Source organism: Lissotriton helveticus, chromosome 5_1, assembly GCF_964261635.1.
Source record: "Lissotriton helveticus chromosome 5_1, aLisHel1.1, whole genome shotgun sequence".
In the NCBI taxonomy this organism is placed as follows: Eukaryota; Metazoa; Chordata; class Amphibia; order Caudata; family Salamandridae; genus Lissotriton; species Lissotriton helveticus.
Window position 1 is genome coordinate 1,229,539,516 of NC_136065.1, and position 20,595 is coordinate 1,229,560,110.

Genomic DNA, 20,595 nt, shown 5'->3' on the forward strand with positions numbered 1-20,595 from the left:
GAACTTTTGGGGTTTGTATATGATGTATAAACACAGGAGCGACGGGGAGGTGGATGCACTGACAGAGACGCAGACAAACAGTAAGGATGCGTGCGACGTAGTAACAGATGACTGTTAGACTGGCCGGGATTGGGGGTTCGCAGATGCATGCACGGAGTGTACATGATGGCTGGGGGGGCACATGCATCAGGAGGGGGACTCCACCCTGACGGAATCGAGGATAGGAGGCTGGGGTAAAGACGGTTCAGTGACCATAAACCTAGCATTAGCAGCTCAGTGGTGACCGGAAAAGCAGAGGGGACGATTACAGGGGTAAGCGAAACTACAGCAAAGGGGTGGTGTTGGTAGTGGAGAGACGTCACGCCCCCCCAGGCCGGCCAAAGCTGAACGTAGTTGCAGTCGCTGCAAGCCCGGTATGGGTTGTTGGCTGAACAGCTGTGTAAGCAGGATTTATTTGAAAAGTTTTTTGTTCTCATTAGGGGTTTGGTACGTGTGTCGCATGGCGATTGTAAGCAATACAATTTAAAAATTAAAAATATATATATGTTATCACTCTCGAGAGCCAAGGTTCAAGTAAAGCAAGTCCAATTTTCCTTTGTTTGAAGGCAGAGCAGCCCTTTTTCTGAATATTGTATCTTCCACAGGTCCAGGAGTGTTTTGACGAGAGGTTCTGAAGATGCCACATTTATACCTTGTGCCAGCCTTTGTATGGTGGAGTATCTGGCCTTCTCCCAAATTTGGTTCTGGACAGTTCCTCCCCTTCCCCTGTGTTTGACTCCAACTGTCTAGGGGCCTGTCTAGGAACCTTACTCAGGACTCCGGGAAGAATCACTTTACCACTTTTTCACAGATTACGTTTCAACAAAAGAAGGAACTTTTGCTGGATCTAAAATCGGGCGCTACATTGGACCCGTGCACACCTTTCATACTTAAATTGGCCCCAAACCCAGTTGCCAATTTCCTATACAAAGTGTTTAATGCCACACTGCAATCTGGCATTTACTCGGCCATCTGAAATGAAGCCATTGTTTCACTGCTTCTCAAAAAACCCAATGCTGGCCCCCAAGATCTGAAGTATTTTTTTCCAATCTCTCTTCTCCCCGCCCCTGTCAAGATCCTGGAGAAATTCATAATTAAAAAACTGATGAACTACGTTGAATCACAGGAGATCTTGGATCCATCTCAGAACGGGTTCCGCGCCAGTTACAGCACTTTGTCTGCCCTCATTGTGGCTACTGACTGTATCCAAGCACTGGTCGATCAGGGCAATGTGGCAGTTCTGATAATGCTAGATCTATTGGCAGCTTTTGACACCATTTCCCCGGTGCATATAACTCAGCGCCTGCGGCAAGTTTGAATCGCGGGGAGTGCCTTACAGCTTCTCCACTCATCATGTCAAACAGGGCCCAGATCGTCAGCTATGGAGGCATTAGAACCGAGGCTTTCAGCCTTCCTCGAGGAGTGACTCAGGGCTCTTGTATGAGTCACACTCTTTTCAATCTCTATGTAACCCCATTGGCCAATCTGGTACGATCTTTTGGCTTTCAGGAGCTCTCATATGCGGATGATACACAAATTATCATCTCCATCTCTAATGACCTGCAATTGGTAGTGGAGAGGTTCAATCAGTGTATGTCCAGCATTATCTGTTGGATAAAGGACAATTAACTGAGGATCAACGCAAACAAGACTGAAGTGCTGGTAGTTAGTTTGCAAAACTCCATCTGGCGGATCCTGGTGGCTGGCGGTCTGTGGTTCTCACCCTGTCCTGGTCAAGACAGCAATAAACCTGGGGGTCCTTTTTGATGATGGTCTTGGCTTTCACAAGCAGGCCAGCCACACAGTGAGCAATTGTTTTTATATACTGAGAACTCTGAGTAAGATTTTACCTTTCCTTCCAGCCAAACTGCATCAGTCTATCATCATCGCTCTAGTCCCTCTCGGTTGGACTATTGCAATGCTCTGTACCTGAACATCAATGTGGTCTCCTTTAACAAGCTCCAGGTGGTAGAGAACGCATCAGTGCTGATGATTCTTAAAAGTCCCAGGTGTCAATCCATCAGGAATGGGATTCACTCCTTAAAAGTCCCAGGTGTCAATCCATCAGGAATGGGATTCACTCTTTTCATTGGCTCCCCATCAGGAAGCATATTCGCTATAAGGCTTTGAGCATGGTATTCAAGGCCATGCATAGTAAGGGTGCGCAACACCTGAAAACTCTCTTCCAATGGCAATTGTGACTCCCAGATATCGTAGGACTAGATGTGGTGGTCGCTCTTTCTCGGTAGCGGCTGCCAAGCTTTGGTACTCCCTGCCCTCCTTCATTTCCAATGTGGACTCTTACCTAGTTTTCAAAACAAAAAGGTTGCCCAGTGCACAAGGAATTTGATGAGATCTTGTTTGTAGGCATTTAACATGAGTGATGAGCAATCTAATGAGGACTACCCATCAATCTGCCATGTATTTGTGTACGGGTCGGTGGCACATAATGGAAAGGAGAGGAAAATTGGGTACTTGGTTATTGTCAGCTTATCGCTGTTGGAAGATTGAAGGGTGGAGACAACCTCCTGGACAGAGGTGATATGTCGTGGAAAGTGTAGAAGGTTGAGGGGTGAGCCTTTGGGATTCCTTTTCTTAGCAATGTCAGGAGACAAACCAATCCTGCACTAGTGATGCCAAGGGATTGCGAGCATAGTAATGATGGTGGCAATTGTCGAACAACGTTGGAAGGTTGAGGAGACAAAGAGTACTTACAAATTGATTGTGGTTGGTAGAGATGGTAGAGATGATACATTTCAATACATGTGTGAAAGTAGATGCTTTAGTCACAATGCATCCACACAAGATATTAAGGACTCTGTGAACTGTGGGAGGGAAACAAGTGGGAGAGTCTACAGAACATTAGGAGTTGCTGTATTTTGGAAAGGAAGAGTTTCTGAGAAATAAGTAGCAATTGGAGAGGGAGTATCAGCCATGAATTTTGTGAGTAGTGATACAACAGCAAGAATAAAAAGAGTGTGGTGATGCAAGGAAGCTTTCTAAAGAATGGAACGCTACAGCATGATGACTTGGGTATCTGGAAGGGTTGGATACAGCACAGGAGTAAATAGGAGACCCAAGCATAGTTCATTGAAAGTGATATTTTAAGCTTTGAAGAGTTAAATGATTGGAACAGAGAAAGTTATAGTGCAAATATGTGTAGTATTAAGAGTGCACAGAGTGCACCATGGATTGAGAGAAGGTGGTCCCACAGTAGGGCTCAGGAAGTTTGTTTTTGCAGACCATGCCTTACAGATATTGATACACCTGAACCACACGTTATAGAAGCAGTTTTAAACAACTTATTCAGACTAGGAGACAGCATCATGGCCATACATCCTGCGAAACACCGCTTGCCACGGCTTTTACCATTTCTCTATTGCTCTATCCTGAGAGATCTAACTTCCCTGGTTAAGCCTCTGCCGATGGTGGATGCTGAGGATGCAGGAGTGAAGACACTGTCAGGCTGGAAACACCGAAACAGAAAACATCTCCAGCACTGAAACAAATCCTTCAGTAATGCTAGAACCATGCTCCGGACTGTCTTCCTCCCCAACAGCCCAACTAAACCACCATTCTTTAAAGTAACTGCTAAAAACACATCTGTTCCATGTGTACCTGAGAGGATCACAATCCAGCAAGTTATGTCTCTTCACTCAATTTTTTTGAGATTTCTGGCTTTTATTAATAAACTGCTGCCACTCCTGTACTACACCCACTGTTTATTGTATCATTTCCTTTTGATCTATTGAATGTGCACTAATGTGTTTAGGTATATACATCAATAATACTGAAAATCGGCTTTCTAGGACCATTTGTCCTCTAAAGGATCCAAAGTTTGAGATGAAAAAGTTACATACCCGTAACAAAACACCAGCATTTAAATAAATCTTTATAACACTTTCCTACAAACCACTCACCAATCTAAAATAAATGGGGAAAGGGATTTAGGACCCATCCCGAAAGACGCACAAAAGATTTGGTAAGTGATTTAGTAAACAGAGATATATGTGAACGTTTTCTGATATTTCCTTTTTTTAAAGACAGGGAATATTCTAAAATGCTATGCATAAAATGCCTAGGCGGTGGAGCTGCATTTACATGCGTGTCATGTAATAAGAATAATATACAACCATAAACGCTCTAGGATCCAATCTGCTGAAAAGGATTAATGGTTGTGAACTCATAAAACAAGATGCGAAGCCTGACCTTGAGCGCGTGATATCCTAGATTAACATATGGGGGCCTTGAATAATAGGTACAGTGTTCTGCTCCTCTGGTTTTGTGGGCCCACATGTATTGAATTATATGCACTTATTTTATGCTCTGGAAGCATGAGCTTTCATGTGAAAAGTTCAAAAAAGATTCCAAGAATGTCCTTGCATAAAGTTCCTTTACAGCTAAAACATTTGACTGGGCTACAGTGGTGTCTGTGAAAGTTAGGTGCTGGATTGTCTACTCTCAGGAGTTGTTGTCAAGCATTGATTGCAACAATGGTTTAAGAGCTAAACTACCGGCCAACCCTATCCTGTTTGAAGGCCTCATTGTTCCAGAGCCTCTTGAAAGAGTAGAAGAGTTTTTCATTTGTGCATGAGAAGACAACGGAGACTTGGAGGTCAAAAGCAGCTACGGGGCACAACGTCAATCTAAATGCCTCACTGAGCTAAGAGGACAACTGTGATGGGCTAGCAAGACTATGGATAGGGGGTTCCTGCAAGAGAGTTGCGAGGCCTCCTGCCAATGGGGGTAAATTGTATTGTCTTTCAATGATTAATGCTACTCGTTTTCATGTTCTCTTCAATGCTAATGTCTGTGCGGAAATAATTGTTGCTCTTTAAAACAGTTAATTGTACCAAACGTAAGGATTTCTTAAGGTCTTACTTTTAACATGCTGTTTTATTTCTGTTTTTTATGTAGTTTTTCAGACCTTGTTCGGAAGTACTGAATGTAAGTGCTCTTCTGGGTTACTTTCGATTATTCGCATGAGTTAGTTATTCTGGGTTGTGGGGGTGGCAGTGTCAATTTGAGTAGGTGGACAGAACAATCTTCCTAGGTCCATTATGTTAGTTTCTTTGGCAAAGCTTGATAATATCTGTGTGCATGTGTTTGTATCTGCTTTACAAATTGCTATTCCATAAATGGATGTGTGCTGGTTTCAAAAGCACTTTGGAATCTAGGGTAGAGCTACAAAGCCATTTTGCGATTTGCAAACTCTATGCTGAGCAAATTTACAGGGTTGCAACGACAAAATAGCTATTGTTATGTGTGAAATCCATTTTTTGGAAAAAGCTTTTCGGTATCACAAAAGTCCAAGCGGTCAACTCCACAGGGTCGTAACACACTGGGATGTTCCAACTGCACATCCCTGTAGATCACTGTCTGCTCTCCCCAGAATTTTCCCAAATGGATTTTTTTTTTCATAACAGCACTGGTTACTTTAGAGATTACTGTCTTCTTAAAAAAAATGTTCGGCACATATAAAGGTATAGGTCTGCAGTGCCTCACAGGAATCCATCGATGCACTGGCATCCAATCGCAGGATGTACCAAATTGTAACTTCCCTTAATAATATTCAAGGCATTTGCGACTCCCAGTAAATAAACAATTGCAATGCAACCTATTATTACATAGATTGCACCACAAATTGAATTACCATTTGAAAATCCGTCAGAATGCAAACTGCACTGGTGTGCGAATTGAAATGATTCCTTTGCCCCTCATATTTAGGTCTTGCCTACACAGAGGCATTTGCTGTGCTGCAAGACTATTGTTTTCAATTTAGTGGGCTTGCAACGTTTACAACATCATTAGCTGTTTTTGTGGTGACTCTCATTTGCAATCTTTTGATTGCTTAGCTTTCATAGGCTTTGCTTTCTTTCTTGTGTTAGCTCCTTGGTAGAGCATGCACCAAGTTCATGTGTTCTTCCTCATCTTTGTCCTTCCTTGTCTTTTTAAAACACACCATTTCTTTTTATTTTATAAGCATTTTAGTATTATTCCTGGAAGTGCAATGTGCCTTTTTATTTTTTTTAATTTTTTTTTTTAAGTTCAAGTTTATTGAAACCAAAAACATAGCATAAATACAAATTTAATACAGTCAATCAACGAGAGGCATAAGAGATATACAAATGAGATTTAAGGAGGTATAATAAAACGGAATCAATAAACACCTATAGCTAAATCATGAAAAAAGAAATAGCAAGGAAGGGAAAAAGAAAACACAATAAAAGAGGGAATGGAGCATGACACATCATAAAACGTAACATTGTATGCAAATAATGAATGTAAGTAAAACAATGTGTGATAGACAGCAAGCAATAAATAAGCACAAAACTTGTAAATCGAAATAAAAAGAGAAATAAGCAAAATCATGGTGGTTTGTGAACATCATCAGATGGATTTTGGTAATTAACAATAACAGTTTGAGGAGAGGGAGAGGTTTTTTAGAAAGGTAGGTAGTGAGAGGGATCGATAGCATATCCCGTTTAACAGCCAATGAAACGGGGGTAACATAGTTGGTATCAAGTCTATGATGGAAACAAATACTATTCCACCAAGCAGAATAACTAACTTTAGTGGAATCTTTCCAATTGGAGGTAATGAGATGAAATGCAACGGCTACAAACAGGTCAAGCAACTTAAAGTGAGAAGGAGAAAGTGGTAAATCAGGGGATAGGGAACCCAAAAGGACATTGGGTAGGGAGAAAGGAAGTGTAAAACCAAAAATTCTATGTAAACGAGACCAGACCAGTTTCCAAAAGGAAGCAATGTTGGGGCAATGAAACAGCATGTGAAGTAAATCTGCATGTGGACAGGAGCAGGACCAACATTTAGGCGAGAGGTCTTGGGAAAAGGTGGCTAATTTTTGTGGAGGGAAAAGTAAACGACTATATAAAAAGTAAAGAGTCTGAGTGGTATTAGCAGCTCTGGACGTTTTGTGTATTTTTACCACAGTTTATCCCATAAAGAGATAGGCCAGGAGATTGATAAATCCCATTCCCAGGCCAATTCAGTCTTTGATTTGAGTCGATGAGGTGAAGTCATAAGACATTTGTATAAAAGAGAAGCGGGCGGGAAGAATCAAAAAGTGGGCGAATAGTAGAATAAGAGGAAGGTATCTCAGAGGAAGAAGGAAGAGATTGAAGATACTGAAAAAGAGCAGGAAGTAACAGGTCGTATTGTTTCCTAAAGGAAGCGGGGAGAAACAAATTGAGTTTGAAGGTCTGTAAAAGAGAGAGGAGCGTTATGGGATAGAAGTTGGGAGATCCAAGATAGACCTTTGGATTGCCAAGATTTCCAATAAAAGGAACGATTCTTGATGCGCAGTAATTTATTATGCCAAATGGACTGATGAGATAGAGAAGTAAGAGAGGGGTAAGAAGAGGGTAAAAGGGGGTCAAAAGATGACGAGTATGAGCAGTGACAGGGGATTTCAAGAGAGAAACGTTGGCAGAAAAGGCGAGAATCTCCAAAAAAGTAAACGGTGAAATGAGAGATTCTTCCAGAGTGAGCCAAACCGGAGAGTAAGTGGGAGTGTCAGTGGAAAGCCAGCGAGAGGCTTGTTTAAGGATGAAAGAATAATGGTATGCCTTAAGACCTGGAAATTTAAGACCTCCAGATTGTTTATCTTTTTTAAGAGAGGATAAGGCGATCCGAGGGGGTTTATTTTTCCAAAGAAATTTCACCAAGAGTGAGTCTAGCCGCTTAAAATAGTAACAGGGTATGCGAACGGGAATCATGGATAGGAAATATAAAACTATAGGAGCTAGCATAATTTTGATGGAGTCCAAATGACCCCACCATGAAAGAAAGAGGGGATGCCATCTAGTAATAGAGTCACTCAATTTCTTTGTAATATAATCAAAATTAGCCTTCAAAGTGTCTGATATGGAAGGGGAAAACCATAATCCTAAATATTTTACTTTAGTCGACTGCCAAGAGAAACCAGTATGATCGAAATAATGACGTTGACATAAAACATTAAGGGGTAAAACTTCACATTTGTCCCGATTAAGACGATATCCCGAAACCTGTGAGAAGGCGTCAACTTGGAGTGAAAAGGCAGGAAGAGTGGACTCAGGGTTAGAGCAATAAAAAAGAATGTTGTCTGCATAAACCGACAATTTAACTTGATGGGGACCAGGGTTAAAACCGGTAATTTGGGCATCTAGTCAGAGCTTAGTAAGAAAAGGTTCCAATGCTACAATAAACAATAAGGGAGATAAGGGACAACCTTGCCGGACACCTCTGGAAAGGGAGAAATAATCAGAAATTTTTCCATTAGCAAAAATAGAAGCTCTAGGGCCGGAGTACAAAAGGGAGATGAGGGAGATTAATTTAGGTGAGAAGCCAATCCAAGTGAGGGCACGAAACATAAAGTCCCAACTGATCCTGTCAAAGGCCTTTTCGGCATCTAATGTGATGGCCGCAAGTGGGTAGGAAAGGGAAGAAGCTTTACTGAGGACATTAAAGAAAACTCTGGAATTATCAGAGGACAAACGTCCTTTTACAAAACCTGATTGTTCAGGACCTATAGGTTCGGGTAAAATGGGATCAATACGCAGGGCAAGTAATTTGGCAAAAATCTTATAATCCGTATTAACAAGGGAAATGGGGCGGTCATTTTTACAAAAAGAAGGATCTTTGTTGTCTTTGGGGATGAGGCAGATCAAAGCCTCTTGAAAGGTACCTTGGGAAGAGCCATTTGCAATTAATGAGTTAAATAAAGCGAGCATGTGTGGAAGAAGAAGTTTCAAAAAATGATCATAGAATTCAATAGAGAAGCCATCAGGGCCGGGGGCTTTACCACGTTTTAAAACTGATACTGCATGGGATATTTCTTGGAGGGATATATCATGGGGAGAAGATGGAGGCGGGATGGAATAAAAGTAAGAGGATAAATCAGAGGGAAGCGGGGAGGACTCAGGGGTGTAGAGATCTTTGTAGGAAGAGACAAACTCCTGCAAGATGTCATCATCCTTAAAGTGAGAAATACCAGAAGGATTATGGAGGAAATCCGAGTTCTGTCGCGGCGAATTTTCAAATAGTTAGCTAAAAGCTTACCCATTTTATTTTGACCTCCATAATATCGAGCACTACTTTTTAAAAGATTAGAAGCAGCAGCGTCAGTAGATATTTTATTGAAGGCAACCTTAGCAGTAATGAGTTCTTTTAAGGAGGCATCCGAGTAGGAATGAAAATATGCGTGTTCTAATAGTTTAATTTGAGTCAAAAGTTGGGAAGACTGATTCTCGCATTTCTTTTTCTTCTGGGAAACGTAATTAATGATAAAACCTCTAACGGTTGCTTTAAAAGAGTCCCAAATCATGGTTGGAGAAGAGTCCGGGGTGGAATTGACAGCAAAAAAGTCAGCAATAAAAGAACTGAATTGACCAGAGAATTTAGGGTCTGCAAGAAGGGAATTATTAAAACGCCATCTGCCAGAGGGAGGAGAGAAAGGGACTAGATCAAAGTCAACAAAAACTGGGGCATGGTCAGAGATAAGAATAGAGCCTATTTCTGAAGCAAGTGTGCACTGTGTTAAGGATTTACTGAGAAAAAGATAATCAATACAGGATTGTGTCTTGTGGGGAGGGGAAAAGTAACTAAATTCTTGGAGATCAGGATGGAAAAGTCTCCATATATCAACTAAGGGTTTACGATGGGTGGCCGAGGTAAATTGATTATGCATTTTAGAATGAACAAATTTAACAGGAGATTTTCTATCAAGAATGGGATCATGGATTTGATTACAATCACCACCGAAAATAATATAATCATCATCAAGGGAAACCAACTTATCAGAAATAAATGGCCAAAAAGTGTTGTCAACAGTTACAGGGGCATAAACATTAAAAATAACCAAAGGTACATTATCGATTAGTAATTTGATAAGTATCCAACGACCATCAGAGTCTGATTCTTGATGGATAACATAAACTGTGAATTATATATGAACTAAGATAACCACCCTTTCTTTTTTCCTAGAGCTGGGGAAAAGAAAACATCACCAACCCAGAGTCTCGTCAATTTAGAAGTTTGAACATCAGAAAGATGAGACTCTTGTAACATAGCAATATCTGTCTTTAGCTTAGACAGGTGAGATAACACTCGGTGTCTTTTAATAGGATTATTGAATCCTTTAACATTCCACGAGGTAACTCTGAATGTAACAAGATAAAATAGTACAATAACATGTAAAGCATACAATACAACAGAACGTCCATAGAAACAAATAACAGATCAGGTAAAAAATAGTGAAGAAATAAAGCAAAAAGGCAGAGAAAGAAGTAAAGCAAAAAGAGAGAGAGAGAGCAAGGAGAAAAGTGTAGAAAGGGCAAGAAAAGAAAAAAAGAAGAGAGGAAGGACCATTGAAGAAAACAAGCTAGAACACAAAAAGGACAGAGAAAGAAAGAAGTAAAAACTTACATAAACTGTAGGTCAAACGGAGGGAGGGAGGGTGGGAGGCCATATGAGGAAATGAGGCCCACCCGAACTCACGGAGGGGAAGCGAGGAGGGAAACAGCACCAACGAGCCACTAATGAACATAGGAAAGGAATGAGTAGTGGGAAGACAACCTGTGAAAAGAAGAAACATGTTAATCATATGAAAGAAAACAAGTAACTAGAAAAAGTATAATTGGAAAGCAAAGAGAGAAGGAAAGTCCCAGGGAGAGGAGATGAAGAAATAGAAAACAGAAGAGGAAGAGGGAGCCAAGAAGATTAAAACTGCAAGAACAATAAAGATAAGGAAGAAATAAAAAATGCACATCATAGAACAAAGCGAAGAGCACATATGCAGATGGCAAAAGTGTAACAAAGGCTAAGATATATTATGGAGCAGCAGATGAAGAAGCAGTATCCATGGAGTCAGCATTGAAGGAGTAAAGAAAGCTCTTGAGTTTCAGTGGATCTTCATAAGAAGTACTTTTATTGTTGACAGTAACTCTAAAGAGGCATGGATGATAGAGGCCATATCTGGCACCGATGGAGCGTAACTGGGGTCTCAGTGCCAAAAACTCCTTACGACGATCTGCAGTTGATTTAGCATAGTCTTGAACAAAAAATAAAGTATTTCCAGACCAAGTAATTTTCTTCAGTGCCCTAGCGGCTGCCAGGACTTTTAATAAGTCTGTGTATTCAAGGAAGTAAAGAATCATCCCTCTGGGCTTACTCATTGAAGGAGCAGATGTATGATGTGGCAAAGAACTCAGTCGATGCGCTCTCTGGATGTTCAGAGGAGGACTTTCTGGAAGCTTCAAAATTTTAGGCAAGAAGGACTTAAAGAAAGAAATTGGATCCGATCCCTCTGAATTTTCCACTAGGCCATAAATGCGAAGGTTGTTGCGACAATTTCTATTTTCCAAATTTTCTATTTGTTTGTGCAGGCTGGAGACTTGAGAGCAGAGGGAGTCCACCTTGGAGGCGGAGGCATTTAAGGAGTCCACATTTTGTTCCAACGTTGTGACACGACCTTCCACAGTCAACCACTTGTTAGAAAGTTCTTGAAGAGTAGAAGTGGTTACCTGGAGAGTGGCAGTAGTTTCTTCAACAAAGGGGCGTAGAGCCCTGATTTCCTCAAGGAGTAAATCCATGGTGACTGAAGAGGTTGATGAAGGAGGAGAAAGTGGGTCCTTCTTTAGTCTCTTGGAGGAAGCTTTACCACTAAGAGTAGTGGGCGTGTTTGCTGGTGAAGAAGTCTTCGTAGGAGAAGCAGATTGAGAAAAGGAGGTATTTGACTCAGCCATGGATAAACACTGATATCGTGAGCTTGTGTGGATGAGGAACTTACGGGCAGTGGTTTTAGCATGAGAAGACTCCTTGAGCAATTTACCCATTAGAAAGACCCAATATAGGGGAATAATAAGAAGCAGTGCTGTGCAGGAGGTATCAGATGAGTAAAATAGAGCAAAGAAGAAAGTACCAGAGCATCAATGAAATCAGGCTCCTTACAAGGAGTGAATGCAAAAACAGGCGACCATTTCAATGAAACAGGAACAAGGTTGCAGAAATGCCCATCCAAAACCTGTTAGTACAAGCGCATGGAAGTAATGTCCAAAATCATTTTTCTATATGACTTCTATTGTGAAACATACTGAAGAGATGCAGATAATTCCACATGCATATTTTAGCAACATAGAAATATGGTTACAGAAATGTCCATCCAAAATCTGTTAATATAAGCGCATGGAGGTAATGACCAAAAAACACTTTCCTACATGACTATTTAGTATGAAACATCCATAGTCAGTAAACCGGAGTCATTAAGTGAATAAAACAATTCTGCTGTTGAAGAAATTCAGCACACAATGAAGAGAAAACTCTTCTCAGTAAGGAAAGTCAATAAAGGATTGAAACAATGCCACTTTAAAAAGACGCAATGTGCATTGAAAATAAATCTCCTCAGCATGCAGGTTACTGTTGTGGGTTAATATGAGGTTAGAATTCACTTTGTGCCTTAGACCTGAATTCCGACCTTTGCTTGGGTAGTTTCCTAAATACTTCATTGCAGGCTTTGAAGAAACATCGCGTTATGGAAGTGAATTTCCTCACGCTGCCAGGTGTAAATGAAATGTTTTTGTTGAGCTGGTTCAGAATGTAATGAGGAGCAGAAATGGGGCACTGCGCCGTAAAACACAGCCAGGACTTAAATCATTAGTTAGCCTTCATGTGACAGGCTTTGTTTCTGAATTTCCCAGTTGCCGGTGAAGGAATTAAATCCTTAAGGGCAAAGACGAACTGTACTGTGAAAGCCGTTTCCTCACACGTGAGAAGCACTGAGGTGGCGGTGACGATTACAAGAGCAGCTGGGAAGGCGTGATGAAGAAAAATAAGACTTTTCACGCCCAAACAGATTTTAAAAGCTATCACCTTGTAGCGCCAGTGTTCCGGTTGTCAGTTCTTCATTTAGTAGTGAATTATGAGACGGGTGACGCAGGAAAATCCCTCAGACTGCTTCGCCTCTCCAGGCAAGCTACGGGAAAGCCGCCATTTTCCTCGGGCGCTAGCCACGCCCCCGTGCCTTTCTACTTTTAACAGAGGCATACAGCTTCTAATTTATGCTGCTTTCACCCTATCTGCCGTCCCTATTGATGATTTGGTTATTTCCAACCACAGCTGTACTACTCTCTGCTACTCCACTCTACTCAACTTTACTCTATGCCACTTCACTCTGTGCCACTCTACTCTATGCTACTCTAATCTGTCACCCCAGTCTACTCTCTGCCACTCTACTCCCTGCCACTATACTCTACCCCACCACATGCAACTCCACTCTATGCCACTCTACTCTGCGCTAGAGATGGGCGAGTCGCCCACTGAAAGCCTAGCTAAGCTCGAACCTAAAGACTGGCTCAGCTTGAGGTCTCATTGGAAGCTCTAGCCTAAAACAAACCAAGCTGTCATGTGGCCACAGCATGCCACCCTCCTTCTACCCAAGATGTGGTGTTACGGTCAGAACTGCCGACTTTGGAACTGGGGAACCAGTTTTGAATTTCTATGTTGACTCAACATACTGTGATTCTGAGCAAATCACCATATCCTCACACGCCTATATGCCATAATTGTGGGCTTCTGTAATGTAAATTGTGTGATCTTAAGCAAATATTTCATTCCAACCAAACGTTCTATTCATTATTGCTTATGAAAGCACTTGCAAATATGTGAGTGCAGAATACTGGTTGTAAAAAAAAATTATGGGATTGATTCAATAGGCTGTAATGCTGCTCTATAATAATCTGGGCCACGTACAGGGTTTACCTGACAATTATCTTGCCTCATAGTTCATTGCTAGACCATGTTTAAAAACTATCACTTGTAGTAAGTAGTTCTCAGTTCAGTGCTATGATGTGACATCTTAATGTCATAGCTTCAACATGTTAAAGAAAACAACTTTTTGGAATTTTGAAGAGACTTTATCACATTTTACTTGGTTTGTGTATGATTTATATAGAAAACATCTTCAGGTCTTGGCTTGTGCAAGGCTTTAAAACCAGAGCCAGAACCTTGGCTTGGCTCTGGCTTGGCTAACAATGCAAATGTATTGGCTCGCCCCACCCTCTACTCTATGCCACTCACTCCACTGTATACCACTCCACTCTACACCACTATACGTGACTCTACTTCATGTCACTCTATTCTATGCCACTCCTCTTTAGGCTACTCTACTCTACATCACTCTACTCAACCCCATTCTACTGCATGTCACTCTACTCTATACCACTCTACACCACCCCATACGACTCTGCACCACTCAACTCTATGCCACTCTCCTCTACACCAATCCACTCTATGCCACTCCACACAATGACACTCCATGGTACTCCATTACACTCCTCTTTACTGCACTTCACTCTCTACCACTCTACTCTATGCAGCTCTACTCTGTGCCACTCTGCTCCACGTCACTCCTCTCTATGACACTCTACTTCACACAATTCTACTCCACTGTACCCCACTCTATGGCACTCTACTTTACACCATTCTATGCCATGCCACTCTACTTTATGCCACTCCACTCTATGCCACTCTTCTCTAGGCCGCTCCATTCCACTCTACTCCACTCCACTCTTTGCCATTCTAATTTACGCCAGTCTACTCTACTCCATGCCACTCCACTCACTCTGTACCATTCCATTATCAACCACTCCCCTCCATGTCACTGTACTGAACGGCACTCTTCTCTACACCACTTGACTCTCTGTCACTCTTTTTTTTAAATTATTTATTTCCACAGTCCAGCCACATCAGTTATCAATACAAATAAAAAAAAAACATGAATCAAGAAATGCAAAGCTTACAAACAGAGGCTAATACAACTAATATAAAGAGTCAGGCAAGATGGCTGATCGTAGAACATAAATCATAATCATGAATATTATATCAGTATCAAACATTCATACATTCATGTGTTCATGTGGGCAGCAAAAAGCTCCCAAATATTCAATCCTAATTTGCGTTTCCTCAACCCCTTTATTGAATGTAAGCTAAATTCGAGGTTGACTAGGCGATACATTTTCGCCCTTCAGACTTCAAACCTTGGTGCCTCAGGGCATACCCAGTCCCCAGCAATGCATAAACGGGCCACAGTCATTGCCACAAATAAAAACAATCGGTGTTTATACAAGACACTCCCTCTAATGACTAAGTGCCCCATCCCTAGAAGCATTAAGGCTGGAGTGATATTAAACGTAACCCCTAAAATAATAATTGATACAAATTTTTCAATGTCATGTAGGAACAAATTCAATTTAACACAGCTGAAAAAAATATGTTCTATGTCAGCATTTTCTCCCCCACAACGAAAACAGTTATTGTCATATCAATCGCCCCACTTTTGCATAAGTGCTGGTGTATAATACAATCTGAATAAAGTTTAAAAAAATTGTACTTTTAAGTTTGCTGACAAGAGAACTTCCTTTGATCTTTCAAGTGCATCTTCAATTGATAGGTCAGATTCAATTTCTCCCAGTATCAATGACCATTGTGAGTTGTGCTTCTCCAAATCATCCTTTTTACACGAAATCAGGATTTTATACATCACTCCTATTTTGCTCTGTGATTTAATAGCATCGATCAGAGGACTAGAGATCAATTTTAATTTCTTTTTTAACAAAAAATCCCTTACTTGAAGAAACTTGAAAAACTGTAACTGTGGTAAATTGTATACCTTTACCAGATCTCCAAACTGTTTGATAAGCCCCCCTCGTCATATAAATCTCCTAACTGACATATTCCTTTATCCCGGCAACCCCTAGCAGCCCTATCACTAAATATAGATGGGAGCAATTTTGTCGAGTATAGTAGGAAAGAGCTCCTAGATCAATTAATTTGCGTATTTTCCTCCATGCTTTTATTGCTGCATCCAACCTCTTAAACCTGGTCCTTTTGTAATAGCTCCCTTTGATTTCCCGAAATAAGCTATGATTAACTTCAATTCCTAAAACTAAGTGAAAAATGGAGCTTGTTGTTGTTATATTGCCCTCATCCGCTCCACACAATAATACAGCCATTTTTTTGTAGAAAACAAACATAATAATACGGGACAAAGTCAGGTACTGCTAAGCCACCCATTGCAGTTGGGAGTGACATAAATCTCATGGCTCTACGAGGTTTCCCAGGGGCCCATAAGAATTTGGAGCAAAGTGCCTGTAACTTCTGCAATTGGGCTGGCAGAATTTCTAGCGGTATCTAAATAGGCATAATACCCGCTGTAAAATATTCATTTTTTAAATATTTGCACGCCCAATCAAAGTAAAATGCAAACTCCCCCATCTCTCATGGGAGTCTGCCATATTACTACATAATGATCCCCAATTTGCATCCAATACTGTCGCCATTGAGGCCCTAATCTTCACACCCAAATATGTAGCTTCAGACACAACTCTTGGGTCATTTAATACCACAGTGTCAGTGCATACAAGCTGCGTCTTACTAACATTCAACTTGGATCCCTACATCTGACTAAATTTCCCAGCCAACCGTTCAATCTCCAATAGTCCTCCGATGTGATCGCAATACCATCCGCATATGTGAATACTGAATAGGGGATACTGCGTACCACAAAAGGCTTAATTAACTGAATTCTGGAGAGCATTGCTATAAAGGGGTTAATATATAAAGCGAAAAGTAAAGGAGAACAGGGGCACCCCTGTCTTTTTCGTGCCTCTAGTAATCCGCACTATTTCTGAGGTTGATCCCATTATCGCTATTCTCGCTACAGGTGAAGCATATAGAACTTGCAATGCTGTCATGAAGCCTTTCCGAAATCCCACGCTTTCCATTAATGACCATAAGTACTGCCATTCTACACGGTCAAACGCTTTTTCTGCATCCAGCAAAATCAGCCCCAGTTTTCGCCTCTCTACCGCCGCTATGTCAAACAAGGTAATTACTATGTTAATGTGTGACACCGTCCCCCGGCCGGGTATGAAGCCATGTTGATCTTGAGATACCAGGGAGGATATTACTTTGGAAAGACGGTTGGCTAAAATTTTTAAATATATTTTTCCATCACAATTTAAGAGTGAAATAGGGCGGTATGAGCCGGGTAGATCCGCATGTTTGCCCTTTTTGCTAAAAACTACAAATATAGCTTCTTCCCACGACTTTGGTGCTGACCCAGTTTGAGCCGCCCTAAACGTAGCCAACATCATCTCTTTCAAATGGTCAAAAAAAGTTTATATATCTCTCCAGGTAGCCGGTCAGGGCCCGCTGCCTTCCCCTTGCCAATGTTTTCACTGCATTTGTTAATTCTTCCAGCGTTATCGGGGCATCCAACATATCCGCCGCCTCCGAATCTAATTTTAGGAGCTCCTCGAACAAAGACGGTATTATTTCCACAAGCCCCCCTTGTTGGCTAGTATAAAGATTAGTATAGAATTGTTGAAAAATGGCTAAGATCTCTTTTGGGTCAGACCTTGAAACCCCTGCATTGTCTTTTAATGCAACAATATTTCGACTTGCTTCGTTCATATGTAATTTAAGGGCTAAGCATCTTCCCACTGATTCCCCATATTCATGACATAATTTCCTCTGGGTCAGATACTTTCTTGCAATATCCTTATCCAATTCCAATTCCAAAAATTCTTTATTTCGGTCATGTAGACCATAAAAGATGCAGTAAAAAACAACACATACAATAAAATACACATTATTTTTAAGAGAAATACATGTTATAAAATGCACCCAACCGGCGCGAAAAAGATTAAGACACTAAAAGTTCAAGAGGGTTCAGCAGATATTTTTTCCTGATGAGCCATATAGCCATAAGAAATTTAGAGACGGCAAACACAATGTGGCCCAAAGTGCTGGTTTTCAGGATCCTGTATGCCTGTGCATACTCTCTGAACCCTAGGTTCTTGCATAGTGGTGCTATCCAGCGTTTCCTGGGCCTTTGGTAGGCGAGGCACACAAACAGAATGTGAAGATCATCTTCCAAGTGGGTTTTACAGCAGGGACAAGATTTGTCGGCCGTGTTAGACCACTTGGATGTGAAAGTTTTGATAGGCAGTGTGCCAAGCCTCCATTGGACAAAGAGTTTTCTCGCTAGGATGGGAAAAATAAAATCCATAAAAGGTTCAAAAGTGTATGAATTTTTGGATTCTAAAAATCGCAAAGTGAGGGTGCCACTATTTTGAGCGTTTACCAAAAGTGCAAGGGACCTATCCTTAAAACTTTTTAACAGGGCTTTGCGCGAGATTGCTTGACAACCTCGCGCTGGGTCCTCCCAAAGGTCACGGAGATTCATTGTAATCAGTTCGTTTTTCACAGAGACAAGCCAAGGAATTTTTCCACCGCAATTGAGGCTCATGACGTGGGTAAGGTCCTCCCTATAATGGTGCAGTTCATTCGTAGACCAGAGCCTGTGCCAGAACTTCACTGGTTTGGACACAAGCTCCTCTGCAATAGGGGGGAGCCCCAAGTCCATTCTCAGGGGCAAGAGTGGCGTTGCACGTGGAAGAGCCAGTAAGCGCCTTAAAAAACTGTTTTCAACTGTTGTCAGGTCCTTCGCCGCTTTATGCCCCCAGAGTTCACTGCCATAGATGGCCGCTGCCTTGGCCTGGGACCTGTAAGTTTCGAGGGCCGGGCTTACAGGCTTGAAGGACGAAGAATTGGCCACCTTCAGAATTGCACCAGACAGTTGAGACAGTTTTACCCTTGAGCGTACTATCTGATGGTCCCAAGATGGATTTTCCTGTAATGTTACCCCCAGATATATGAAGGTGGACACCCTCTCGAGGCTAACAGTCCCCAGGGTGGGATTAGGCCTTGTTTTAGTGGGTGGATTAAAAATCATATACTTTGTCTTCTCTGTGTTTACCTCCAACCCGTGCTGAGCACAGAAAAGTCCAAATCCGTCCAGGATCCTCTGGATCCCCATGGGGGATTTGGAAAGAAGGAGGGTATCATCGGCAAACATAATTGCCGGTACCCTCCTTCCTGCCAAGCAAGGAGCGTCGTTGTTATTGACATTTTCCAGGTGGGAGATGACATGGTTGATGTATAAACAAAACAGGGTTGGTGCCAAGACACAACCCTGCCTCACCCCTCGACAAACGGGGAACCTAGATGATAATTTGCCATCTTTCCCACACCTGACCTGCGCATAGTTGTTCTCATGCAGCCTAACTAAGATGTTAAGAAGCTGGGGGGGAACTCCTAGCTTTTCCAACACCTCCCACAGCTTTCTGCGCGGGACTAGGTCAAAGGCTGACCTCAGGTCCACGAAGACCATGTACAGTCTTCCCCCCTCGATCTTCACGGTCTTCCAATAAAGGAGGACGAGGCGGAAGATCTGGTCCATGGTCGACGTGTTCTTCCTGAAGCCAGCCTGCAGAGGACTCAGAATGTCATTGTCCTCTGCCCAGTCTATTAGATGGTTCAAAATAAGACGCGCAAAGAGCTTTTGGGGGACGTCTATAAGGCTAATTGGCCTATAGTTTGTTGGGTTCAGAGGGGAACCTTTCTTGTGGATTGGCACTATTTCGGCCCCTAACCAAGAGGGAGGAACCACCATACCTCCTAATATAGCGTTAAAAAGAATAAGAAGGTACGGGGACCAGATATCGGGGTGGTGCCTGAACAGATCACCGGGTAGCTTGTCCAACCCTGGAGCCTTCCCCAAGGCCAGACATTCCAGTGCTGTCTTCACCTCCCCTAAAGAAAATTCCAGGGCCGTATCTGGAGGACAGGGGAACTCCGCCGCCACCCCATCGGGCCATAGTGTGGTTGCATGGTATAATGCTCCGAAGTGGGCCTCCCAAATAGAGGGGGCAATATTAGACTCTACAGCAGACGTGAGCACCCCGGTACCGTTATTAACCAGAGCCCAGAACTTCCTAGAGTCTCTACACTTAAGGGCTTCAAGCAGTTCCTGCCAGTGGTTCCAATCCCACTCAGCCCTAGCGCTGGCTAATGCTGACTTATACTCCCTCCTCAGGGATGCAACCCTCTCCCTATCACTACCTTCTTTGATGGCTGAAAGTAGGTCGGATTTGATTTTCCTACAGGTAGGAGTGTACCAAGTCGCAATACGGGTAACTTTCCTTCTTGAGGGCACCTCCGGGTTAAAAACATCTGCAAGGTCCCTGACCAAAGTCTGATGGATGCCAGAAAGTCTCTCATTATAGTCAGAAAGTCTAGGTTGACTAATGAGAGCATCCAGCTCCTGAAACATGGGGAGTACTATACCATATAACTTATTCATGGCATTTTCATTATTGACCAACTTCCCACATTTCACCCGGCGCCTACTTGTAGTGAGGAATATGTCTCCCTGGTCACCTCCGGCATCAATAGTTGGCGGCCCTACAGCGGGGGCTGGGTGCTGAATTTCCAGCACAAGGGAATTGTGATCACTATCTGTTCTTGGTACCACTTTGAAGTCTTTCACTTTCGGCCATAGGGATATATCAATAAAAATATAATCCAGCCTGGACTCGTGCCCCTTTCTATTAAATGTGCACACCGATGGAGTATCGGAGGGAGTGCGCCCATTACACGCCCTCAGTGCAAAATTCAAAGTGAGGGAGGTGAGTTGTATTGCCAACGGGGACC

At 42.2% G+C, this 20,595-nt stretch overlaps 1 protein-coding gene across 22 annotated transcripts in view; it reads left to right on the top strand.

Annotated features, from left to right (window-relative positions):
* Positions 1-20,595, top strand: part of LOC144755239 (scavenger receptor cysteine-rich domain-containing protein DMBT1-like) — a 593,569-nt gene that overhangs the window by 70,105 nt on the left and 502,869 nt on the right. For 20 of the 22 annotated variants that reach the window (XM_078643959.1, XM_078643955.1, XM_078643960.1 and 17 more), the window contains exon 3: positions 4,957-4,986. The exons of the other annotated variants lie outside the window; for them this stretch is intronic. In XM_078643959.1, the coding sequence (XP_078500085.1) occupies positions 4,957-4,986 (30 nt within the window). The remainder of the gene's footprint in view (positions 1-4,956; positions 4,987-20,595) is intronic. 22 annotated transcript variants of the gene reach the window in all.